The sequence below is a fragment of the Toxotes jaculatrix genome, chromosome 4 (genome assembly GCF_017976425.1).
Source record: "Toxotes jaculatrix isolate fToxJac2 chromosome 4, fToxJac2.pri, whole genome shotgun sequence".
NCBI lineage: Eukaryota > Metazoa > Chordata > Actinopteri > Toxotidae > Toxotes > Toxotes jaculatrix.
In genome coordinates, this window is record NC_054397.1 from 20,012,493 (window position 1) to 20,037,896 (window position 25,404).

Here is a 25,404-nt window from a genome sequence, read left to right on the forward strand (position 1 = left end):
GCTGGCCTTTGCTGTGGAGATGGCACTCAGTAATGATGATCTTCTCCATCTCCTTTCAATCACAGTCTCACCCTCTGGTAGGGAACTCAAACTCAAATAGACCAGAATTCATAAAATATGTGGTAGAGAATTCATTAACTTCTTTTTTTTTTTTTTTTGCGCATCTACGATCGATTCGACTTTAAGTCAGGGGCTGAAATTCAGGTTTGTTGTTGTAAAATGTTTCCTCAGTTAACTGAATATCCTACAGACAGATAGTTTTAGCAGAGTGATCCTGAGGGGGAGTTTTGGGGAGGATGTATGGAAGATTTCTAACCACTGCAGCATGTTTTCAGTGACCCCTCGTATCCATAATGTATTTTCCATAATCCTCCCTGCAGACCTGCAAAAACACGAATGCCCATCTGGAGCATTAGTTGGTCCCAGTACTACTGGGACCAACTAATGCTGACATATTATTCTAACTACTGGGCCAGTAGTTAGAATAATATGTCAGTCCTTAGAATAGATGTTTCCTGTATGATTAGAGTCAGTGCAGAATCCACCATTTGATCTGTTTTTTTTTTTTTTTGTTTGTTTTTTTTTTTTTTGTTTCTTTGTAATATATTGGCTTCGGTTTTGTAATTTTAAGTCTTTTTTGTGCCTGAGCCTGAGAAAATTAGCTTTTGTTAGCTCGTTAAACAATTAGTAAATCAAAGCTTTTTGCTCTTTTTGTGACAAAAGCTTCTTAATGAAATCCTGAAAGCAAAGTTTTTGCAAAAGCAAACTTGTTTGCTATTATTATTGGGAAAGGTGATCACTGTTTTGCTGCTTAAAAACAGATTTAGTTGATGTAGTGATGCAGTGATATCACAAAAGAAATGTGCATTCACTGCTTGTGCTGATGAACCTTCAGCTGCACACAAAAGAACATTTTTATCATTCTGTGCTCTCAGAGTTAGGTAATGAAATATGATTATGAAATACTGTGAGGGTGGCTGAGAAACCCAGTATAAAACAATGAGTTGCGGCCGTCTGGAGCAATTCCCAATTCCATTTTATTTGTCAAAATGAGAGTCTTGTTCAGAAACTCCACTGTAAAAATTCACATTGGGCCAACCAGAAAAGCAAGCAAAAAAGAAAAGAAAAGAAAAGAAAAGAAAAGAAAAGAAAAGAAAAGAAAAGAAAAGAAAAGAAAAATAACAAAAAAAAAACACCCTCACTTCTCAAGAATCAAAATAATACACAACAAAAGAACTCACTCTAAACTGTCTTCCTGGCTATACTCTTAACGTTCTGGAGCTACGTTCTGGAGCTACGTTCTGGAGCTACGTTCTGGAGCTACGTTCTGGAGCTACGTTCTGGAGCTACGTTCTGGAGCTACGTTCTGGAGCTACGTTCTGGAGCTACGTTCTGGAGCTGTGCTTCTCTTCTCTGGCCCCTGGCCACCACAGCCTCCTCGCTTTTATACTGGTAGACTGCACCTTCTCAAGAGATCAAAATCAATTATCTCTTCCAGCACACTTACGATAATAACAATATCAAATATCATGTTATCAAACAGAAGTTTACTTAAACGTACTTTAAAAACACATATTTCTTTTTAAACAAGATACTGATACTGGTCATTCCACCACAAAAGACAAAACACCCCTCCCACTCTACCACACTTGGTTCCTTCCCCTGTGAACCCCCTATTTAACCAAATGGACCGCTCCAGCTCAGGTTTGGCTGTTCCTGATCTGACAGGAACAAGGAGGAAGAAGTGCAACAAAAGAGACAGGTGAACACAATTTAAATTCAATAAATCAAATACACAATCACTTCTCTTCTTCACCCCTTCATCCAAATGTTCATACCACACACGTCACCACCAACAGTTCACACCAGGATCGACATTCTGATAAAAAGAGTGAGAAAGAGTGTGTAGTGCACATCCAGATTATGTTAATCAGTTTACACAAAACATTTTGTGCCAGTGCTCAGAAATTAAAAGTTTTTTTTCCCGCAATTGCTTCTGTGAGAATCATTGCACATCCCATCTGCCCTTAAAAATTTATGGGGCTATCAGGTATTAGGCGTCAGGCTGCTGCAAGTGAAGAGAAACTTTTAGCTGCATTTGCTGAACAGTTTTGTGAAATTTAGCAAGAAAACAAATGAACTAGATGCAAGCCAAGGTTTTAAAATTGGATTTACGTACCAGCTCTAATAGTGGCCTCTCAATGCAGCCCAGTGTCTCTCACAATATTGACGTCAGAAGAGTTTAATACGTTTTCTATGTACAACAAAGGTAAAAGTCTTGTATTTTTATGAATGTGATCAATACAGTTACGTAAACCTTCAGTGATCTGTCTGATGTGTGCTGCCAAAGAGAGGGAACATAACCTACATATAAAATTACAGATGAAGTGAAAATTAAATCATATCAGTGCCGTTCAGACTGATCATAGTGTAAGCCCTGTGTCTATTAGTCCGTTGTTTCAGTGGAGACGTCAATATTTAAGTGATGTTTGCATGTGGATCAGTGGGTACGTCTGGCGTGTTGATGTTATGGCGATCCAAGCAACATGTGCATGCCTGAGTTTTGTGTGCCCTGTTCTCTTTAAGTGGAGAAGAGGCTGTAAAGAGTGTGGTGAGTAGTTATCTGTGTTCATCTGTGCCCACTGCCATCAAAATATACAACAAAAGACCAACGATGCCAGTTTTTCTCGCTTTGTAATTTTGACTTCAATTGCTATTGTGTAGATAATTTTTTTCTAGTTTATTTTTTTGTCATTTTTACTTTGCTTCTTATGTATTTATTTCTTACTTGTTGTCCATTTTTCTGAAATTTGTGCTGATATAACACCTGAATTTCCCCACTGGGGGGAGAATAAAGGCTTATTTTATCATATCTATTCATATTTTAGGAGTGATATATTACAAATATTTCAAATAACCCTGGTTATCCTGAAAATGTGAAATATGGCCACATTTGACACTAATAAAGAGACCCTCAGAAGCAGATAAATGGATATACCTGAAAGGGTGAAGTTTGTGGCTAAAGTGATTAATGGTAATGAAACTGTTTGTCTATAAAAAGCATCTATAAGACAAAACAACTTGTCACCATCTAAAAATTCTCCCATGTACCATTGTCTTATTCTGTAGTCATAACCGTCCTCGCCTGTAGTGAAAGTCAGGCGATTCCCCTGTGAGACATTGTTCCTTAACTAATATTCTGTGCTGCTTTTATCCTGCCATTCAGAGAGCCACCTTCAGTGGTTTATATTGTACGGGCATGGTGATGGGGGTGTTTTCAGAGAGCTTTCTAGACCAATCACACACAAGAACACACATACACACACATTATTGGATGTGTGCGTGTGTCCAATACATAATTCATGCGCTGACAGCTTATTATCTTCTGCACAACAAGACTCAGATGAGTCTTTAATTTCATGTTGCTGTACTCTCCAATGAAAACATGCATGCCGACTGATAATAAGTCCACTGATTGGCTTTGCGGCCGAACATGGTGTGGAATAACTGCACAATGATATGCATGCACGTGAGCACACACAGAGGAATTTATTTGATTTATCTCAAATTATTCAGCGGATGTTGAAACACACTTTATGAGTCCACCAGGGGAACATTTCTGCAGTGAAAGTAAGATCATTAAAGTACAGTAAAAAAAAAAACTACTTTTCTATCACATATTTACAGATGCATGTCAGACTCAGTGCATCGCTGCAGAAGAATGAAACTACGCCTGACATGACTGCCTCGCTCTCATATTGACACAGTGCACACTGACACTTTATTTGCTGACAGAATTCACTTTAATTGGATCCATGGAAACATATGAGACACAACAATTTGGCTTTTATATAAAATTTCTCGCTCTCACTCATGGCATTGTTTGCTTTGGGCCCCTCCTGACATCTGCAACATTTTAAATAAAAGGACAGGTACAATCATGTTCTGCAAAACAGAGTCTGTTCTCAAGGTAATTAGTCATGTTGATTTTCATTTTTCACTCACCTCCAAGCAAAAGCAGAGAAAAACAACACACCCCTCCACCCACCAACTCTTTGTCTTTATAATGTTCACTTTCACCAATATTTACATTGTACAGTGTGCGCTCCAACACATCAAACAGAATATTTGTTTTCCATCCTTGATCAAGAACTTAATCAGAAATCTCTTTGTCAAAATCCTCGTTGGCTCCATTGTGATGGAAATCTATTGATGATTAAATCCAGGGCCGTTTCATAACTGAACCTGAATTTTTAAACATGCTAAATCTTTGCTTAATTTTTCTCATTTCCTCAAGTCAAAGCAATAAAAGTGGTTATGTGAAGCACATTTTGCTTTCTGTGTCATGAAATACGAGCCCTGATCCAATCTGCAGAGGGGGGAAAAAATAAATATAAAATCTGTTCCTCCATTGGTAATGTGGTGTTCTTTTCAACAAAACTTATTCACACATTATGTCATGAAATGCAACACCTTCGCTTTAAAAAGGCGTATAAAAGGACTTCTCTGATCTGTACATCGTATATTTTGTGTACAAAAAAACGTTTAATTTTCTTTCTAAACAATACTGTATAACTGGATAAATGTGCAGCTGTATGGACACTGACTGGAGCAGGATGATGATGGTGATCAGCAACAACTCTCTGTTTCACCAGATGCCACATATGTCAAACCCAGTTTCATCAATTTAACTGCAATTGTGTGTTGTGGATGAATTTTCACTCTTTACGAGTCTGTGAAGGCAAATCAAGTCTCATCACTGGACAAATGCAGGCGCTATGGACACTGTGTGTGTTTCTAATCACCTATATACACTTACACATTGTTTCATCCATATTTCTCCTTCATATACATTCAGTCAGGAAAACCTGTTTAAAAAAGGAGAAGGATAAAGTTGGTACACAAAACAAAAAAAGAGGAAAGGAATGTGCATCAATTTATGCATTAAATGCTTTGCCCAACTGATATAAAACCCACAATAGGACATTATTATTTTCTTGTTTGGCTTTGGCCAGAATAACTTAAAACATCATTGCACAGTCTTAGATGAAAGCATGCGTCCTCTGCCTCAGCATGGTAAGACACTGGCATGTGGCACTACTATCACACAGTGTCATGGCATGACACTGTGTGATAGGAGTCAGTGTTCTCCAGTGAATCTCTCTCCCCTGTCTTTCTTACGATGTCCATGACCAAGACATCAGGAGCCGTGCACGCCGTTGTCCACATCCATGCTCACAAAAGAAGAGAAACAAGACAACAAGAAGATAAGATAACAAAAAACTGACACTGATAAGTTTTTGGAGGAGAGTACCACAACACAAGCACGACTCACAATGGCAACAGCAGCACAGATGTGGGCAGGGTTAGTAGCAAAGGGTTGAAATGAGATCATACACACACTCACGCTGAAACCACCACTAGAGTTTAATCATTCCTGATGTCTGAAGTCAATAAGTGCTTTTTCTTTTTTTTTGCTCAAGGTCCCAAAACCAATAAATATTAATTTGCAGCTGGGCAGGTTGAAACATTTCCTGCAGCGTTATGCAGCGGTGAGCATCCTGATCTGCGTAGGTCACTTCCTCATTCTCCTCATTCCCACTCAGGGTGTCTTGTTGGTGCATGATAAACACTGATCCGAAACAACGATAAGCACACTCAGTGAGTGTTTCCATGACGAGAGCTCGGAGCAGGTTTGTCCTCAGACATTAGTCTCCTCTCCTTTCAGAGGGTATATGCGGCACTGTGCCCTCTCTTCCAGACACACTTCCTCTGTGGCGGTGCTGGCATGGCTGGTGGGGCCACGGTGCGGCAGGAAAGAGAACTGCAGGTTGTGTCTGCCCTTGCCTTGCCTGCCCTTCCCCGTCCCGTTGCTGTAGGACACGACCAGTCGGCGGTTCTCCTCCGGTGCGGCGGAGCAGGACGGGCCTCTGTTAGTTTTGCTGAGGCGAGGTGAGTCACAGCTGGGGTCGCTGCCGTTGTTGTCGTGGAGGTCGGGCAGATTGCCGGTGGCGATGCTGCCACTCTTGATGTGCGGCGTGTGGCTGTGGGTGTGGCGATACTCCTCGTCAATGTCCTTCCCCAGCTTCCACCTCTTCCACTTTTTCAGCATCTCTGACTGCACCTGAGGGATGATGGGATAGCAGAGGGAGAGAGAGCAGATAGAGGAGATACGCATGAAGATTTGTGATGTAGATTAAATAAGACACTGAGCACTTCATTAGATGGATGTCTCCTGCCAAAGACTACATTTAAAAGCTTAGCGATTAGCAGATGGACAATGTTGTGTCCATGCCACTTTGTAGACAAAAGATTATAGTGAGACTTGAACAAAGATGGAGCTTTTAGAGATATAAAAAGAGCGATAAAGGCTGGCAACGGGAACACTGATGATGAAAAATGCCTAATTCATCTTTTCTAAAAAGGGAAAGGAAGGAACTGCAGCTACGGCAGAGATTAAATTAAGGTGGCGCTCGACATGAAAGTACATTTGTCTCACCTCTTTGTTGACAAAGCAGTACAGGATGGCAACCAGCAGGCCCTGAAATGAAAGGTGGAGTTTTAAAATTTCAGTCATGTCTGATACTAAAAAACAAACCAAAGTTACTCCATAGTTTTAAAGGATAAGGCTCTGAACATTTTATCTTCTTATTATTGTCAACAAATACCCAGATATCTCTTCTGCTGTTGTGCCCGTTGCATCCATAAAAACTAAAAATTAAAAATATATGAAAGAACCACATTGCATCAATGCAATGTACAAAACTGCACATGAATTTATTGCTAGTTCAGATCTTTTCAAGGCCAGTTTATAGGCACACTGTGGAGTTGGTGAACAGTAGTAGCACAACTGAGCAATGTTTTTATGAGTGAGCCTGTTTTGTATGTTATCATTAACATGCAAAACGACACGGGTGAAACATTACACATTACTGCCAGTGGTTTCATGCTATTGCACCGATCTACAGGTGGCTGTAATGCCCCAGGGAAAGCAGCAATGTGTGAACAAAGCCAGGGGAGAAGAGGAGCAAGTAAACACAGAGGCAAAAAATACAGGTTTCAGACTTTTCACAAAATCAGCTTGGTAGATGTTTAAAGAGGACGGAAGTGAATTCTAAGCGATTGCTGGGCCTCAAAGATGCACACAGTGTGTTTTGCATGTAAACAGAAACTTTGTTTACAAGAAAATGCCACACATACCCCAGAGCACCTTTAAATACAAATACTGCTTATACATTTTTCATCCATTCATACTGTAGTTCAGTCAAGGTCCATGTTATTAGAATATCAATTATAGAAAAAATGCTCCGTGATTGAACATATGAAAGCAAATAGAGGAACATTCAGTTTTACTACAATCACAGGTTTATGAAAGCAGAAATGCTTTTGAAAAAACAACCCGCTTAGAAATGATCTTGTCTGAGGAGAAAGAAGGAAAAGAAACACACTGAAACACACTAATGTTAAATATTTCAGATTGGAAATGTCAATAAGAGAGAGATAAGTTTCCTGTAAAGTTGAGCTCTAACCTGGAAGGAGTTAAACAGGAGGTCACAGAACAGGCGAATGAGGCGCAGCATGGAACCTTTGGGGACCGACTCGTCGATGACGAAGGTGAAGAGGATGGCGTGAATCCCCAGCAGAGGGATGAGGGTCAGAGTGGACTTTGCCAGTCTGGACCAGGAAAGGAAAGAAAGAGTTGTATCACAAGAAACTAGAAAGGTCAGCTGCTACTCATTTCACTTAGGTATGACCTTCATCAGGTAGGTGAAATGAGTAGCAGCTCAGGTGAGACTGACAGTCATTAAAATGTTTGGAGGTTTTACAGTATGTTACAATTACAAAATATTAAGCTGTACAAACATAGTAAGAGAAAAAAAAACATATTATGGGCTTCAGTATTTCTGGAATGAAATGCAAGGTGGTAAAATGTTCATTTCTAAGGTTTTAAAGCAGCTATACACAGAACATTTTAGCATCTTTCTGGTCACTGTTTAGATTTTCTGGCCTGGAACTGATCTTTGGTTCACTTTCATCGAGAGTCTCTAAGAACACACCGTGCGCCACTTTAATTTTTTCTTTTCTTTACGAAACAGGAAACAGTTCCCTCACCTGAACTTGTAGTCGGTGTATCTCATCTGATGAGCTCTGAGTTTAGACATCAGGATTTTGATAATTCGGATGAATATGAAGAAGTTAATCTAAAACAAGAAGAGAAGCAGAGTTAAATGGAGAAAAACAAATGCATAAAGTATGTTGTGTAGATTTTTTTGATAATATAATGTGTGAGAAAGAGAGAGACAGAGACTGCCTAAAATGCCCATAACTAGACTGTCATTTTGTAGCTCCTGAGTCTTTCTGTGGTCTGTGACCTGGCCACTCACACACAGACACAGACACAGACACAGACACACACACACACACAGACACAGACACACACACACACACACACACACACACACACACACACACACACACACACACACACACACACACACACACACACACACACACACACACTGTGATCTAGTGCAGAACCCTCTCCGATGACAGAGAACATTAATTATTACAGCACTCAAGTTATTAGCACTCCAAGTTTGGTAACATGTGTATGTTGTCTTGACAGATGTGTTTGTGTGACTGTGTGTGTGTGTGTGTTTGACTGCACACAAACACAGTTTATTTAGGCATGAATGTGTGTGTGTGAACAATAGTTGAACTGCAGGGCTGTTTGGGATTGTTGTAGGATGACATGTGACGTTATGCCTGTTACACAACCGTACGGCAACTGTTTCGACTATTACAATAAAAAGATTTTTTCCACAGAGCGAATGCGGCTCTCTGCGATGGCCAGGAAATGCCACAGGTTCGTTCATACATTTTTGAATGTGTGTGTGCACACGTATGTTTTTGCTTGAGGTCACAAAGGTTGCGACTGTTAATGTGCACTTGTGCTCGTAAGTGTGTCCATCCATAATGTTGTTTGTCTCTATGGGAACAAGAGGCAGGAAACACACAAGAGGAATTCCACAACTTATTTTTGTGTGAGTGTGTATGTGTGTGTGTCTGGTTGTGTGTGTGGTGGTGTGGGTTTATATCTATGTGCAATATATAAAGAGTAGTCTAGCCACTTATGTCTTCCAGTGTAGGGTGTGAGTCTTGAGAATATTATGAAATAATCTGAATTTGATTCCTTGAGGTCACAATTAGATCCTCACGGTGATAATGCAGTTTCAACTTTTATCTTTTTTTTGATAAAAAGAATAAATCTGAGGGGTTGTGAGAAGGTCAACACAAAATGACAACAACAAAAAAAAAACATATTTCTGCCAAGAGAGACTGTTCATTTCTTTTTCCTGTGGATTAAAGGATAGTTTTATCTTCAAAGGTTGTTGAAATTAAAAAAGGGGAAATTTACTTCAGAGGTGCAAAAAATAAAATTTCAGGTATGAAAACCATACTGTAAATATCTGAAATAAATTCCTTCATTTAGACCTACTGAGAATTCAAAAAGTCTGGTCTGTGCAAAATGTCCCTGATGGTTTGATCCATTCCAAACTCTCACCTCTTAACAAACACTCACAGCTGCTACGTGCCTCTTTTAAATGTTTTGCCACTGGATTGTCCACATTTTGCTTTTTATTACATATTTGCGTTCTGTCTCTGAGTCTATCCTTTGAGTCTTTGTGTGCGTCCTATCTAAAAACAATTACAGCTCTCAGAGCTTCTCTCTGTACTTTCTCTGTACTCCTCTGTTTACTTCCCCTCAACATTTTGTTCACCAGTACACACCGTTTTGTTTAACAGAAAGGTACTGAACAGGGGAAATAAAGCTCTCTTAGTTCTGTCGCTGACAAACTGTTCACACAGATTATTCAAAACTGAAGCATTTAGATTTCTCTGTATTTGTGTTTGTTGAGTCTTGGCTCAGAACCAGAGAGGTTTGTTCATTTGTCAGCAGGATTATGCAAAAAGTCCTGAACTGATTAGCAACCATAAGCACTTGGTGGAGGGACGGAGCATGAGCCAGGGAAAAACCCACTAAACTTTGGTGTGGATCTGGTCACATGATGCAGGAATAGTTTTTATCACCTTCCTCAAGATTGAGGGATAGGCCACTAATATGTTTGGGACTCTCCAGCTCTCCATTGCCTCGAACGTCAGCACTGTCAAGACTACTTACTATTGCTCTATGGCGCAAATTAGCTCTACCTTGGTTCAATCATCTTGACCAGATTTTGTGTAGCTTGTAAAGGCTTATTATCAAACATCCACATACTCCTTCTCATCTCTGTGTGAGTGTGCCAGACGTTTGTTCATTTGCAACATGTTTGACAATTTCAATCTTTTTTTAAGAGCACCAGTGTTTGATTGTTGAGCAACTCACTGATTTACTCACTGAGCATACCACTATCATTGTGGACAAGGAAATGTTATACTGGTTCACAACCAGTCAACATATGCAACTGGTGAGAAGGGTTCACAAGTTCACAGCTTCTTTTAAGGGGCCACAAGCCAAAAAGGTTGGGAGCAACTACTTTAGATTGCCATAGTGCCCACACCCAACCACTTTTTCCCGTGTTAATCAAAATAAAACTGTGACTTTTATGCCAGTTAATACGAGTTTGGTTGAGTGCCAGTTACACTATGATGAAATACTGTGGCAGAATAAAATTATGAGTACTTAAAATTATATGAGGGTCTTTGCTGAACAAGGAATTCATTTTATACCACATAATAAAGAGTGGCATTCTGTCAAACATTTTACAGAGGAGAGATCATAAAGTTACTAATGTACAAGAATGAATGTCAGCAATTTGTGAAATTATTCATAATAGCTAAAGATGAGCAATGTTCTTCGGTGAATGCTTTTTTTTCCCTCCAAAAGTGCTTCCAGCAACTGCCTGATCTACATACTCTCGAACACATGCATTTATGTCAAGGTGTCTCTATTCACAGCTGCCACAGTGTGTGTATGTGTGTATATTTGTGTGTAGCTCAGCAAACTATGGACTTGAATTTAATGAACATTGTTCAATTGTAAAATGCCTGACAGACAATATAAGGACAAGAGACAGACAGACAGACAGACAGTCTTACCAGATAAGCAAACAGTATAGGAGAACGGATGATCCACCAATATCCCATGTTAATATTCCTCTCCCAGCACCTACACATGCACACGCACGCACACACACACACACACACATCAAAAGGAAAGGCCATTAAGGTGCTACATCTAAACTGCCTTTCATTTGATGTGATGATATTATGAAATCGATTAAACTTACTCCTCGTTCTCATACAGGTATTTCACTGTGATCCACGGCAACACGAATATGAGTGGTGCACCTGAGAATGGCAGAGGTGAAATGAATAAGTGAACAGAGCAGTTAACAAACAGAGCAGAATGTGTAACACATACAGTCGTTGAGACCGTCGCTGCGTGCTCCTAATAGATCATTCACTCCAAAACTTCACATTTAGTATACACAATTAATGTGTATAACAAACTACAGCTTGTGTTACATTTGTTCTTTAACCCACTTGTGATGAAATAATTTTATTATTACCCATGATACAGCACAAGCATTGTTCACTTATGATCATGAGTTTAAAATCTCATTCTCTCAAAGAAAACATTTCAATTCTCATCTTGTCCAGTAACGACTTGAAAAGTCTGAAAACCTGTTGTAAGGCCGTTTCTTTCTCTATCTCAGCTTGATTAAAGTAACATCTCATCTGTTCATTAACCCAGTCTCTCTTTTTGAGAGCGTCTGTCCTGTCAGGCAGACCGCAGACTCACGAACATCAGTCAAACAATCTACTTAATACTGTGGCAAGGCTGTGATTTGTTATCTCTGCTCAGTGAGGATTTTCATAATTATGGAAAAACCAATGTTTGAAATCTCAAGATAATTATACAATTAAGTTATTATCTCAGAATAGCAGACTGAAAGCAGAACATGCACATCATAACGTCATTATTTAGGTTAATTGCCTCATGTGATGTCACCCAAGTCAGCCTCAGTTGGGTCTGAAGACTACCAGCCTGCTCCACATCTCCGCTTAAGGCTAACGCGACATTAGCCAGTACTGGCATAATGCACCCAAATCTATGACCGAATTATTGTCAGCTGAGTTACATTGTGGGTAATGTGATAACATAATAATGTAGGCACCAGGCTTTGACAGAGAAGAAGAGCTGGTGGAATAAAAAAAGACATTATCTCAAGCTCTGCGGCATTGATTTTGATTTGTTTTTTCTTTAAACTGTCCATCATGAGTCTGACAGTGTTACAGAAGTTAGTCTGTCTACTGACTAACATATTTTGAATGTTGTTAAATAAAATATCATCAACATAAAATTGGCGGAGCCAGATTCATTTTTGGATTTCTTCAGGCGAACAGTTACTGAGAGATACAATTGAAAACTCAGTGTAACTCTGTTACACACGTATTAGTGCTAAACAGCGATGCATGTGATGCATCTTTGTCCTCGTCCGTCTCCTTCACCTTGTGTTGTCATTTCAGAGCCTGTCATGCCACACCTGCCCACTAGATGTCCTCAGATATTGTAAATCTGTGAACTACCCGACTCATCTTGAGAACATTCACCTGTCTGCACAGCTGCCCTGTATTTTCTCATTAGTCTGTTTACATACCTGTTAACCATTCCTATAGCTGACTCACTTCCTGTTGCTAGCGACTATGTTCCTGCTTATGACAAAGCTGTTCACTCCACCTGATCTACATAAAGACTACCTAAGGGTCAGAGTACTGTTTACTGATACCAACACACTAATCAGTCTTGTGTATCCCAGTAACCACAACAACCACATGGCAGTCGCCTTGCGATTGTCAGTCACCATGTTAAGGCTGCTGGTTCTTACCCCAGCCGATGGCCAGGTAAATGTAGAAGTACTTCCTCTCGCTGAACACTGTGATGACTAGCAGGCTGTGTAGGTAGATGCCTTCCACCAGCAGCCAATAATTGTTGGCCATCACGCTATACTGCATCATCACCATGGCACCACGGCACCACGTCACAGCCTGGCACACACACATATCACAGAGATGGTGAGGACACAAACATTAAGACAAGGTGACATCTTCTCTGTTAGTACCAAAGTAAGTTTCAAACAGAGATCCACAGAGGTCAGGGCTGACAGATATTCTTCAGCTCAGTTGAATTAATTCGGAGTCACGGTGAAGCACAATGCGATGCTCAAATCTTGGCTTACGACAGCAGTTTAGTGCACAGTGGTTGCTGTTCCTCCACATGAACTATTGCTCTGGCGTCATAACTGTAAATAATGCATTTCCAATGTCTCTTGCACCTTGGCACAAAAACTACCAGTCACATTTACAGTACACTGCTAATTGCTTATTGCATAGACTTAATGTGGATTGATGCCGACACAATGTCGTTTTGTTCCATTTTATACGAGAAATATGTTAATTCAATGCAAATGCAGAGCAAGAAATCTGTATGTTTGAGAAGTTTGATTCTCTTTTCATCCCTGACATCAAAAGTTTCAGGTTCAAGTGTTTTCAGTAACTTTTAGATCTTGTCTGTTTAAACTGTTGATGACACAGTATGTGACTGTCATTTCAAGTCATTCATAACATTTATTTGCAGAAAATTACACTTGGTTAGAACAGCCAGAACAACACTTTCACTTACTTGATCAATAAATACTATTTGGCAGAATAGCTCCTTCTCATTATCAAAGATTTGATGTGTCTAGACACGCCCAATCAATACCTAATCAGTAGCTTATTAGGTCATAAATCCTGTGTGACGGTTGTAGAATTTTAAAACCTACACTGAATTGATGCATTGTCCAAAATGGAGATGTAGTAGCAGTGTTATGTTATTGGATAAATGTATTCATCAAAACATGTGAGGCAGTTTCCATTTGCACATGTGGTGCAGTCCTCAACAGCAACATTCAGTGTAGGCTGGAACAAGGGAGTGAAATTCAGGGTAATGGATGGGCTGTATAAGTTTGCATGTCGTCTCGTCAGTAGTCACTTTGACATTTTTATTACGAGTCCCATAAAATGTATTACAGTGATGTGAAAAGCCTCCATCTGAACACAACTCATAGCAGATGTGGATTGTGTGGTGTGTTTGCTCTGACCGGTGCGTTGGCCCAGGCCTGTGCCTGCGTGTTGCTGCTGCTCCTGGGGTCCAGTGTGAGGGTCAGCAGGGCGTCTTTTACCAGGATGGACACAGCTCTCAGGATGAATGAAGCAAACAGGTTCATGTGGATGTTGTTCCTCATACAGTGGAGCTTCCTGATGCAGAGGTTTCACAGTGCGTGATGACTTTTATTTGTTGTACTCACTACTCTAAGTGCAGCAACATGACCAAAATTATTTTACCCAATCCTTCCTTGCGTTCCTTTTTGCCCTTCCTTCCTTTCTCTCTCCCTTTTTTTTCCTGACTTTGTTTCCTTCCCTCGTTCCTTTTGCACCTTTCATTCACTGTTTCCTTTTGCCCTTCTTTTGTTCTGGTAGTTCTTATTTCTCTCTCTCAAACACTCCCTTCCTTTCTCCCTCTTTCATTTATTCTCACTTTACTTTCCCTCTTCCTTCCATCCTTCTTTACTTGTATTATCTTTTCCTCCTTTCATTCATTGCTTTAATTTTCCCTTATTTATTATATATTATTATATATTATTCTGTTATTCTTTCCGTCATCTCCTTTGTTCCCTTTCTTCGTTCCTTGCTTCCTCTCTTATTTCCTTGGTTCCTACTTTCCTTTTTCTCATTGTTCTTTGCATCCTTTATTGATAAATTCCTTTCCTTCTTTATTTTGTTTTTCTTTTCATCCTTCTACCTGTTTCTTCCTCCTCCCCTTCCTTTCATTTCTTTACTCTTCCTACATGCTTTACCTGAAGGTGATGAGGATTCCCAGAGCCAGTAGCAGAGCTCCCAGGGAGAGCGAGTAGCCCACTGTGTACATGATCCGTAACTGACTGAGGATGCGTCCATACTGCTGCTGCTGAACCAACAGAGAGACTGAGTCAGTTACATCCATGTGTTGCCGTCACACACGCACGCATGCACGCACGCAGTAGATTAAATTTAGCACAAAAGATGTTAAAAATGGCCTAAAGAGTATTTGAACAGATGGGAGGACTTACAAACACAATTTGAGTCATTTCAAATTGTGTATCAAGTATCAAGTCAGTCATAGTCACAATATTGTTGAACCATCTGCCACTGCGTGCAGCTTCAGACATTGCTACAGTTACTTTCAGTTTCATACACAGGCATGCACACACTAACACGCTGTACTGTATACACACACCTCATCAGGGTCGTCCTCACATTCGCTGGTATTCTTTTTAGCCCACTGACCATCTTCTTTGCAGACTCTGTAGACCAAACCCTGCTGAACTGTTCACACAGAGATACACATGTGATGAGATTTCGTATTTTGGTGGCGTTTGTACCCTTTCCTACCCCAGTAACTTTGCTTTATAATAAACAAATAACTTACTGGCCTTACTACATTTGAAACAAAAAAATGGTTTGTGCTGCTTCTAAAAAAAATACAGAAAAAACTTAATAAATCTCAAAAATTTCACATAAAAACTGTAAAAAAAAAAAAAAAAAAAAAAAAAAAATACAGCCCAAACTGTCCAAGGTACAAAGATGACAACAAAGGTGAAATTGTAATGCTGAAGTCTCGCCCCAAATTTACAACATCCACATTTTCACACAGACAGATGAAACACCCTCTACCCAGGAAGACATCAGGAGGAGGAGACCGGAGCCAGGCTGCCAGTCCACAGGAAATAACAGAGACAATCTCCCCTTCACACTTAATGAGAGCCTCCAAACCACCTGGGGCAAACCCGAACGTGAAAATAAACATTCTACACAGAAAGAGCAGCAGATCAAATCGGGACCCTTCACGCTATGAACTAACACTGTTAACAGTCTGAGAAACAGGCCTGCACACCAAGGCCAAATGACTCAGCTCCACAGGACAGGCGTGATGCTCCCTAAGACACAGTGTGAAGTCTTCACACCGGTCTCACGTTGATAGTAGAGTGATAGCAGACTAGTATTTGGCCTTCATACACTATCAATGCCTCGTCCGCTCTTTGAAACCACAATGCTCTCCATTAAATACAACATTCATCAAACAGATAGCTTTTTTTCATTGTGACTGACAAGGACATTTTGAGCTTTGTTACCATTGCAAAGCATTTTCCATTCACTCCACAGGATGACTTTAAAGAAGAATTCTTTCTTTCAGAGCTCTTTCTCTGAAGGTGTACTCTAACATCTTGTCACTGGATGAACACTGAATCCTTGCAATTTTCAAATGAACTGACGTCAGTCCTTCAATTCAACAAATGGGACAAGGCCTACCTGACAGGTTAGAAAAGCTCTGAAATCCATTACTTCCTGCAGGTGTGGTGGAGCTCAGGCCTGAAAAGGGACATTTTCTGCGCACATCTTTTGTAACTAATTCTTTTTTAAATTCAAAATATCATTTTAATAGTTCTGAAAATATTCAAATGCTTGAATATGTTGAATGCTTGTTGTATTCAGTGTACTGAATCATTAGAATCAATTCATTAAAACGATTTGTTCAAAAGATTTGTTCATCAGTGCACCATAAATTTTAAGTTTGTGTGTGTATTGGGGAGGTCTGTTAAAACAGCTTTGTAAGTGCAGCCATATGAGGAACTAGGCTATTGATTAGGTCATTGATTATCTTGTACTAACTAGATTATCTTGTACTAAAGGAATGGCCTCCATGTGAGTGAATCCCTGCGAACACATGACTTGAATCACTCACTCAGTGAGTGAGTCTATCCCTGCACATTCGTTTCCAACTGACTGAGAGCTCAACTGAACTGAGAAATGAACAGATCATTTCAGGAAGTGATTCAGTTTAGTTCATTCACCCTGAAGACTTGTTCTCCTGACACAAGACTAAATGTTACATGTTTTGGTCCTAAAGCCAATAACTCTGAACGAGTGAAAGAATCACCCAATATCATAACCTGAAAAACTGTCAGGAAACACAGACTTTAAATGCAAAACTGACAAGACCAAAAACAGAATGCAGTCAAGACATCACAGAAAATGTTCTATGGTTACAAAACTGGCTGCTTAAAAGAGCATAATAGGAAAATGTGAGAACATAACTGAAAAACAGAATGAGGTACTGCCTTTAATCAGAGCAGTTACTCAGATGAAAGCTTTGGGAATCACCAGATAGCTGAATTTTATGATAAATGCTGATTCTCTCGCAGACCATATTGAAGAGACATGTTGGCTGTAAGTGTGTTATATTTGCTGTTTATTTATTTCTTCTAATTAATTCAATTTTATTTTATTTTTTTTTTAAGTGCTGGTGGTTATTTGAATTGGTGGTTAACTACTTACTTGGCTGTTACCTCACTGTGAAAATATATTTAAAGCTGCAGGATGTAACTTTTATCTTATATTTTTTTGCTGAAATTTGCAACATACAGATTAGTGCAGCTTGTAAGTTGTTGCATGTTGTATAATTGTATAATCTAATTCCCACAGTTTTCATCTTTAAGCAGATCGATACACAAACTCCCCACCCTTACTGAACGCATACTCTCAGATGCAGACCTTTGTGGTACCATGGCAGAAACCATGGGCAGGAGACATTGACGGTGGTTCCTGGGAGTCCATCAGGCCAGCAGGCGTACAGATCAAAGGTCCTGTTACACACCAGCCCTGCAGTGGAGAGCAGATCTGTGAAACGGTGCTGAGGGTTCACTGTAGGTCAGGCTTACTTCATTCTCCTGCATGCATCTCACACAGGCGGGAGCTCATGCTGGGGTGAGAGTGGCTCACCTGTGGCGGGGGGCGTGGAGTTGAGGTTGTCCTGGCACTGGCTCTTGTAGCTGCTCCACTGCTCCTTCACAAGCTCTAAGGAGTTAGCAGAGGAGACCTGCAGGAAGATGAAATGGCCCTTCCTCATCATCCAGCTCTTGCTTTGGATTTGCAGACTGTCAGCAACAGTAAGCGGCACTCAAGAGAGCGCATAAAGAATCAAAGGCACATCTCAGGCTGTGTGTGTCGGTGTATGAAACAGAGACAAGCTGGGAGTCGTACCTTTGTGCAGCTGCAGAGCATGAGCAAGGCCAAAAGGAGACACACCTGGGACATCCCACTGATGCTGGGAGGATGGGGGTTGGTGGGGACGGGAACTCAGAGGAGGCCCAACACATGAGGCGGTCTCGGCCCTATCACTGTGTGGCCTACACATACACACACACACACACACACAATATGGAGACGCTTGTTAACAGAAGACAGAATGTTTCTGTGTGTATGTCTGTTGGGGGTTGTTTGAACTGCAGTTGAAAGAGAGATGGTGTGAAATAATGAAGACGTTTAGAATCAATGAGCAGGAATAAAAACAGGAGGAGACTACTTCTCTTTCTCAAGCACATCACACATCACATATCACACATAGGTGTCAGATGAAAACCAGGTACCTCCACCACACTGTCAACTATGCAGTAATGACCAGGAACTAACATCCGTGAGCTTGACCCCTGTCATTTGTAAGATGATCTAATTGGTTTCATAAACCCAAAAAACCAAAAAGCACAGAAAAAAAACCCAAGGCGTTTTCCTTTCACTGCACATTTATTGCACGATTGCCACAAAAGACCATCAATCAAAAGAGCTCAACAGGTGATATGGAAACGATGATATTGGACAGAAGGGGGAAGCTGGTCAGAGAGTGGCGTGGTGCCTTCAAGGATGTGTGTGTGCTCGTCTGTGCTTAGCCTCATGTCTAGAGTACCTGTTTTAGAGACCGCTGTTTGTACGAGTGTGTGATTTTTGTGGTGGGAGCTTTTCCCGTGACGTCGTCTTCACCCACGCAGTTGGAGAACAAAACGAAATCTGAAACGTTTCTGCAAAAAACACCTTGACCATGGAAACATTTTTGGCTAAAACGTTTCAAATTCCATTCTGTTCCAGTCTCTGTGCTTCTGCGTCCCCAGCCGTGTGCATGTGTCAGTTTCTGTGTGTGTTTGTGTCCACTTACTGTGAATCTGCTGTCCCCGACAAGGACCTAAGCTGAAGGCTGAGACCCTGACACACTGAACACACCTTCATTTTAAAAGGACAACAGAGCAAACAAAAATACAACGTAATGCTGCGGTGTTTTCCTCCTGTAACAAGCCTTTTATCTTCTGATGTTACAATAATAACTTTCCTCTTTACGACCACATGCAGCTCTTATCGACTGAGCAACAAGGCCAAACAGACAGAGAGCAGAAGGAGGAAAGACAATTTTCAATCGGAGACATTATTCTACCGCTGTTTATGATGAAATACATCGATTATTTTTCTTTTGTTATTAAAATAAAAAAAATGTTAATAAAACGTGAATAAAAAAAGTCGAGGATGGATCCTTATCAAAGCAGAAATGGAGTTCAGTAACCCTGGAGCACATACGATGGTTCAAACAACAAGTCATTTCAATCTCGATTCCCTGTCCCCTGAAGGTTTTTGCTTTTTTCATTCTGTTGGATCACACTTTAAGGCATGCCGGGTGATATTCTATATTTTTCCCACTGTCAGCAAATCCCAAGAAAAGACAGAAAACAACAACAAACAACAAGTATCGTCTGTATATCCATATCCTGATATATCTTGTTCCTCTGTGCCATAGGGCTCCACTGTTGTACAAAAACTATTAAAAACACTTCAGTGAGCCACAGGGGACACATGGGAACTGAAAATAGTTCCCAATAAAACAACAATTTTGCTCCTATTGTTTACCCCTTAAAAATAAATAAATTATCACCTCTTCAGTAGGAACTCATTGGCTTGGGAGAAGTGCCACGCACAGGCAGGAGATGCCAGAAAGTATTAGGAGATGGGCTAACACATTGTTGGCTTTGGACGTTTCATGGGTTCTCATAACAGTCTAATATATGTCCTCAAGAGTAACATATATAAAGAGTATGTATTAAACTGCTGGTAAGGGAATAAAATGTATTTCAACCACTTAAAGAATCACTAAAAGGTCTAAAACATTCTTCTGTCACAATATGGAAAATATGTAAAATATGCAGCGTTATGAATAACCAGTTTTAAGATCACTTCAGTTCTGACCCAACATGTATTTTAGGGCTATAGAGGATCTTTGTAATTGGCACTTTAAGTTATTTGATTTCCTTTCGTATGCACAGTCACATATTGAGAGGTACTTGATTTTCATGGGTAGCTGGGTACATGAGAGCATGTGTGCTACAGAGCATTTCTGTGAGAGTGTGTGTGTGTCTGCCCATGAGGTCGATAAGGCTATCAGTTAGAGACAATCCTGTGATTATGCGCTGTCCTCCGCGCAGTATTGTGGTTAAATAAAAACAGACACACAGGTGCTAGCAGCCCAGTGACACACATGCATGCAAACACACACACACGCACACACACACACAGGAGTTTGCGCAGCTGTCCTTGTTAGGACACATTGCATTGGCTTCTATTCATTGTGCACAGCCTAACCCTAACCTTAGCAGAGCCCTCAGAAATGATGTTTTACATCATCAGGACTGGGCTTTAATCCCCATGAGGACTACTGGTCCCATCAAAGTCAGAGTTCACATTGCAAAATGTCCCAAAGAGGTAACACAAACCCGTACTCACACACATACACACACACACACACACACACACACCACAGGATGCTGCGGAATGAGGATATCCAAATGCGTTTTCCAGTCTGTGGAAATCTCTTCCAGTGGTAGTCGCACTTCAGGTTTAAGGCCAGTAATTAAATCCTCCAGACATTTTGCAGAAGCTGCTTTTTGCTGTTTGTGGGTGAAATTTATCACCACGGTAGGATGTAATCTCTGCATCTACAAAATGTCATCTTGTCTGAGAGGGGGGGGAAAAAGCAGCCTTGCTTGATGCTGCTGCATTTTTTAGTTTTTCCTGAGGGGTTTGAAGCAATTTCTTTAAAAAAAAGAAAAAAAAAAGAAAAAAGGTAAATGCAATATGCATCTACAGTCCTAAAGCTTCTCCTGGGCTCTGGTTTGAGTTACTTTCAAACACCTTAGTAAAATTGTAAGACTCATACAATCTTATGACACCCCTAATTTTTACCAGTAAGGCAGTTATTTTATTTATTTTTTTTAGTTTTACTTTATGTACATACATTGAGAGAAACCTTCCGTAACCTGCTGCTGCTGTTGCTGAGCCAATGCTCTCATCCTTCTTCTAAATAACCGAGTTGGACCTATTTTACATGACAATTCAGTGGAAAAAGCTCAGTGTCGCTGTCCAATAATCATATGATGTGTTTGTGTGTGTGTATGTTATTAAGGAGTGAGACAAAGCGAGAGATGGAAAGCGAGAAAATATCTGCACAGCCATGCTCACTGATTTGTATGGGCACAATAAGCCTGTGTGAGTCACAGCTTTTCCTTTGGAATATTCCTGAATAATGTGCTGTTTGTATGAAGCTGCATGTAAATCAAAACACATGACCGGCCATCTCACACACTTCTGTGAGTGTGTGTGTGTGTGTGTGAGTGGTCAGTGTTACAGCTACATCTCCCAAAGGATATTTGCTTTACTGAGCAACTGCAGACTGAGTTTAAGCCAAGGTTTAAGCCATCATTTGCATTGTTCATTTGTCTCTCTGTCACATATAAACACACGCACTCTCTCGTTTCTCTTCTCTCTCTCTGGGAAAAAAAGAGGTGGTAGTGAAAAAGATAATCACTGACTGAAATTTGCACTTTTAGCTCATAACACAAATCATCACCAGATGAGGCCACAGCAGCCTCCTGCTCTCCTCCATCTGTGGATGAATTAAAAAAAACATTCCTGACAACAACCCCGCTTTTTATCATTTTGTTTGAATCATTAACTGTAAAATGCATGAAAAATGTCAGTCTGTCTTTCATTCACATTTTTCATCCTCCCAGCACGCGCACAGTGTAGCTCGCTCTTTTCTCATTTTCATTCTCAGTCTTTATCCTGTGTCAGAGGTAGGGCCATGCCTCTTCTCCTCTACGCCCACACATTTCCATTGAAGTGTACAATATGTATGCGTGTCCTGGGGGGGAACACGGAGACAGATGAAGAGAGGCGAAGGAAGTGGAGTGGGAATGTGTAACAGCAAATCATTTGAAAATCTAAGGAAAAACTACTTATCACACATCAAAGACATTGATCCTCAACGACCAAATGACCAATAATGAAGTCTATCAAGAAACCAGCCCGATCCCCATTATCATTAAAGTCACACTGTGTGCACTGCTGCACGTTTGTGTTTGTGGCATAGTGTTATTGAATAATTGCATTACCCACCACGAGCACCTCCCAGTTATGTTGTTTAAATCAATAAGCCTTCTCTATGTGATGAGGAGCGGGCAATTAGGCAGAGTATGGAGAGTATGTAGGTGGTAACAGAGACAGGAGGAGTGCAGTGGCTGTAATGGAGCTAAACAGAACCGTAATTATGTTGTTTCTGCCTCGGTGAGCTGCCCTGCCCCACATGGAGACTGACTGCGCCAACTGCTCTGAAGCTCCAATATCATCCCCCTCTTTCTTATTTCTTGTTCTGTTTCTTTCTGTCCATTTAAACCACGTTATTAGGGCATGGTTCACGTTTTAAAGGGTCACTTCAGCCAAAGGACCAGCAAAAAAATTCTTTTTACTTACCTCTTGTGGTACTGTCCTAAAATTGTTATTTTTAGCAGATGTTCCCTTAAGATTTTGCCATTATTTACTTAAAACATGACAAAAATGAAGAATTTGGCTAACTGCATTCAAACTCCAGGTAATGTGACAAAAATGAACATTTGTGTTCAGAGTGTGAAATAACACTCTGAACACAAACTTTGCCTTGAGCAATGATGCCATTATATGCTTCTCTGGTCATATTATAAGGCAATTATAAAGGCTGTATTAGCTCATTGTACTGTGGTTTCGCTCAGCTTTTATGAGCCGTTAACATTTCTTGGTTAACTTATCTTTGCTAGTCAGAAGAAATGCTGTACAGTGTGAATCTTAGAGCTGAAGTGATTAGCTGATTAATCAATTAGCTGATCGACAGACAATTAATTGGCAGCTACTTTGATGATTAAAAAAATTTTCTGACTGCTGGTCAGACAAAACATAACATCTGAAGATGTCACCTCTGGGAAAATCCAATTAGCATGTTTCACAGTTTTCTGACATTTTATTGACAAACCAATGAATTTGTTACTGTTGAAAATAATTGGCAGATCAAATATTGATAGTTGGCAGTATATATGGCTAAGCTTGCTTTTATTCAATAGGTCAAAACTACATTCCCTGTATGTTCATGTTTTATGTGGACTGCAGTTACCGAGTGTTTATTTTACCTTGAATGTGTTTATCTGTAGCACTCTGTCAGACATCATCATTGTCTGTTAATTAAGTTTAAAAGCAGTATTTTCCTATTTGATTTTAGAGACTGTGATCAAATATTATTGGAGGATTATCAGTCTACAGCGCTGCTCTCTGTTAGGATACTAACAGAGGATTAAGGATGTTTTTAGTCTTGTGTTATTCTTCTCAAGCTCCTACACTGAGTTCATTACAGATTTGTGAACCCTTGGTTAAAGAGTTAAACCATCACTGACCATTTTAAATCTAACATGCCTAGTTTTGAAATTTAGTATGAGCCACTGAAAGCACTGAAACTTTATATTGCAGTGTGTCTTCCACCAAATCTTTTCCAGGTTATAATAGGTTATAATCCATAAACCAGTTTTCATTAGATGTATATTTTACCAAAGATCATACTCTCAATGAAAACTGTTGACCAGACGGACTATCTGATTAATAAGAACACTGTTTCTGGAAGTTCCATTTATCTCCACTGTGAGGAAATAAAATTAAACCATCAGCGTAGATCCCACTAGAAGGAAGTTCTTTGTTGTTTTGGTCATTTTTGTTGTTGTTGTTTGTTTAACGCTCATGCATGTCAGCGAAGCCATGGACACAAATCTGAGTTACGTCCTTGAACTCCAATCACATAGCTTTCTTTTCAGGTTGCCTCAGTAACAGTGGTTCAGGCAATTTAGGTGCACTTGGCCGATGACAATCACAAGGGTGTGTGCGTGCGGGTGTGTTTGTTTGTGTGTGCGTGCATGCAAGCGTGCGAGGCGGTGTGTTATGAGGTGGGTGATGGAGGTGACCCAGAATCTGCACCTTCAGCAGATGATACGCTTCACGAGCAGAGCAGGAGCCATCTTTTTTTTTCCCCCTTTTCATCCCTCTCTCTGTCTCTCGTCCTCTGCTGAGAGGTTCTCCTTGTCCTTCCCTTACTCTTTATAACTTTACAACATTTCAACCACTCAGAATCAAACTGGTTGTCAGAAGTGGGGGGTAAAAAAAGCCATCAGCGAATCAGACAATCCTGCCCTATTCCCTTCCTTATTACTCCTTTTGCCTTCTCGAGGGAGAATTGTAATCTTGTTTCCTGTCTGATTTGGCTCATGTGGGAGGTCAGTGCAGCGGGAAACATACAGAGGTAGCAGATGAGAATCTGACAGAGAGGGAGCTTAAGTATTTTGTCTTATGCCGGCACCTTAGATAGCAGCTGATCAAAACACTTCCTAATAGCTTACACATGCTGCTCTCCTGATCTATAAATGAGTTGCTAAGCAAACACTTTAGATAGTGTTATTGTAAAAATTCAGAACTCAGTGATGTTTTTGTCCACCTATAAAGTCTCATGGTATCTTTCTATTAAGGCAAAGAGTCAAAACCGCATGAAAAAATGCAGAAGTGTTTTTTTTTTTTTGCTTTTCTTCATGGCTCTTAAAGCTCAAATAGTGGAGATAGTTTGGTTTCCAACACTGATGAAAATATCATGCTCAAATCATCGCCACTTCCACTTAGAAGACATCTGGGTTGGAAAGACGTTTGGGTACCGCTGAGCCTCTGGCAGATGGTCCAAGCAGCTTTGAGCTAATGGCTACATTCAGAATACAGCAGCATTTCTGTCTAATAGGAAGAAGTCGTGGCAACCCTGCATGAGGGCAAGTATCCAGAGGTGGTGTGGATGGACTCCGCGGTGTCCAGATGAGCGTCGTAAAAATTGTGTGTGAACAAAGGAGAGAGAGAGAGAGAGAGAGAGAGAGAGGAGAGAGGAGAGAGGGGGACAGATAGAGAGGGGGAGCACATGGGAAGACGGCTTGGCCAGTACATACCATTCTCAGTGTCCCGTGGAGAATGCCAAGAGCCAGACCCTAAATCCTCAGCCATGTGCTCCTTGGACTCCTCCATAAAAAAAGCTTTACTTATACCACAGATATGTTGCTTGCTATATATTCTCCGTCAGTCTCTCTCTCTCTCTCCTATGGAAACAGATAATACCCCCCCCCA

At 40.4% G+C, this 25,404-nt stretch overlaps 1 protein-coding gene across 2 annotated transcripts in view; it reads right to left on the bottom strand.

Annotated features, from left to right (window-relative positions):
• Window positions 1-3,840: 3,840 nt before the first annotated feature.
• gcgrb (glucagon receptor b) overlaps window positions 3,841-25,404 on the bottom strand; it is a 45,327-nt gene continuing 23,763 nt past the window's right edge. Inside the window, exons 2-14 of one of the 2 annotated variants that reach the window (XM_041036174.1) lie at window positions 18,127-18,272; window positions 17,866-17,962; window positions 17,638-17,745; window positions 15,323-15,411; window positions 14,904-15,010; window positions 14,148-14,304; window positions 12,894-13,053; window positions 11,292-11,352; window positions 11,101-11,170; window positions 8,113-8,201; window positions 7,530-7,674; window positions 6,500-6,541; window positions 3,841-6,124 (exon numbers count right to left, since the gene is read on the bottom strand). In XM_041036174.1, coding sequence (XP_040892108.1) covers window positions 5,702-6,124; window positions 6,500-6,541; window positions 7,530-7,674; window positions 8,113-8,201; window positions 11,101-11,170; window positions 11,292-11,352; window positions 12,894-13,053; window positions 14,148-14,304; window positions 14,904-15,010; window positions 15,323-15,411; window positions 17,638-17,745; window positions 17,866-17,962; window positions 18,127-18,180 — 1,602 coding nt within the window. In that variant the 5' untranslated portion in view covers window positions 18,181-18,272 and the 3' untranslated portion in view covers window positions 3,841-5,701. Of the gene's footprint in view, window positions 6,125-6,499; window positions 6,542-7,529; window positions 7,675-8,112; window positions 8,202-11,100; window positions 11,171-11,291; window positions 11,353-12,893; window positions 13,054-14,147; window positions 14,305-14,903; window positions 15,014-15,322; window positions 15,412-17,637; window positions 17,746-17,865; window positions 17,963-18,126; window positions 18,273-25,404 lie in introns of both variants that reach the window. The other variant, XM_041036173.1, reaches the window with a different exon arrangement.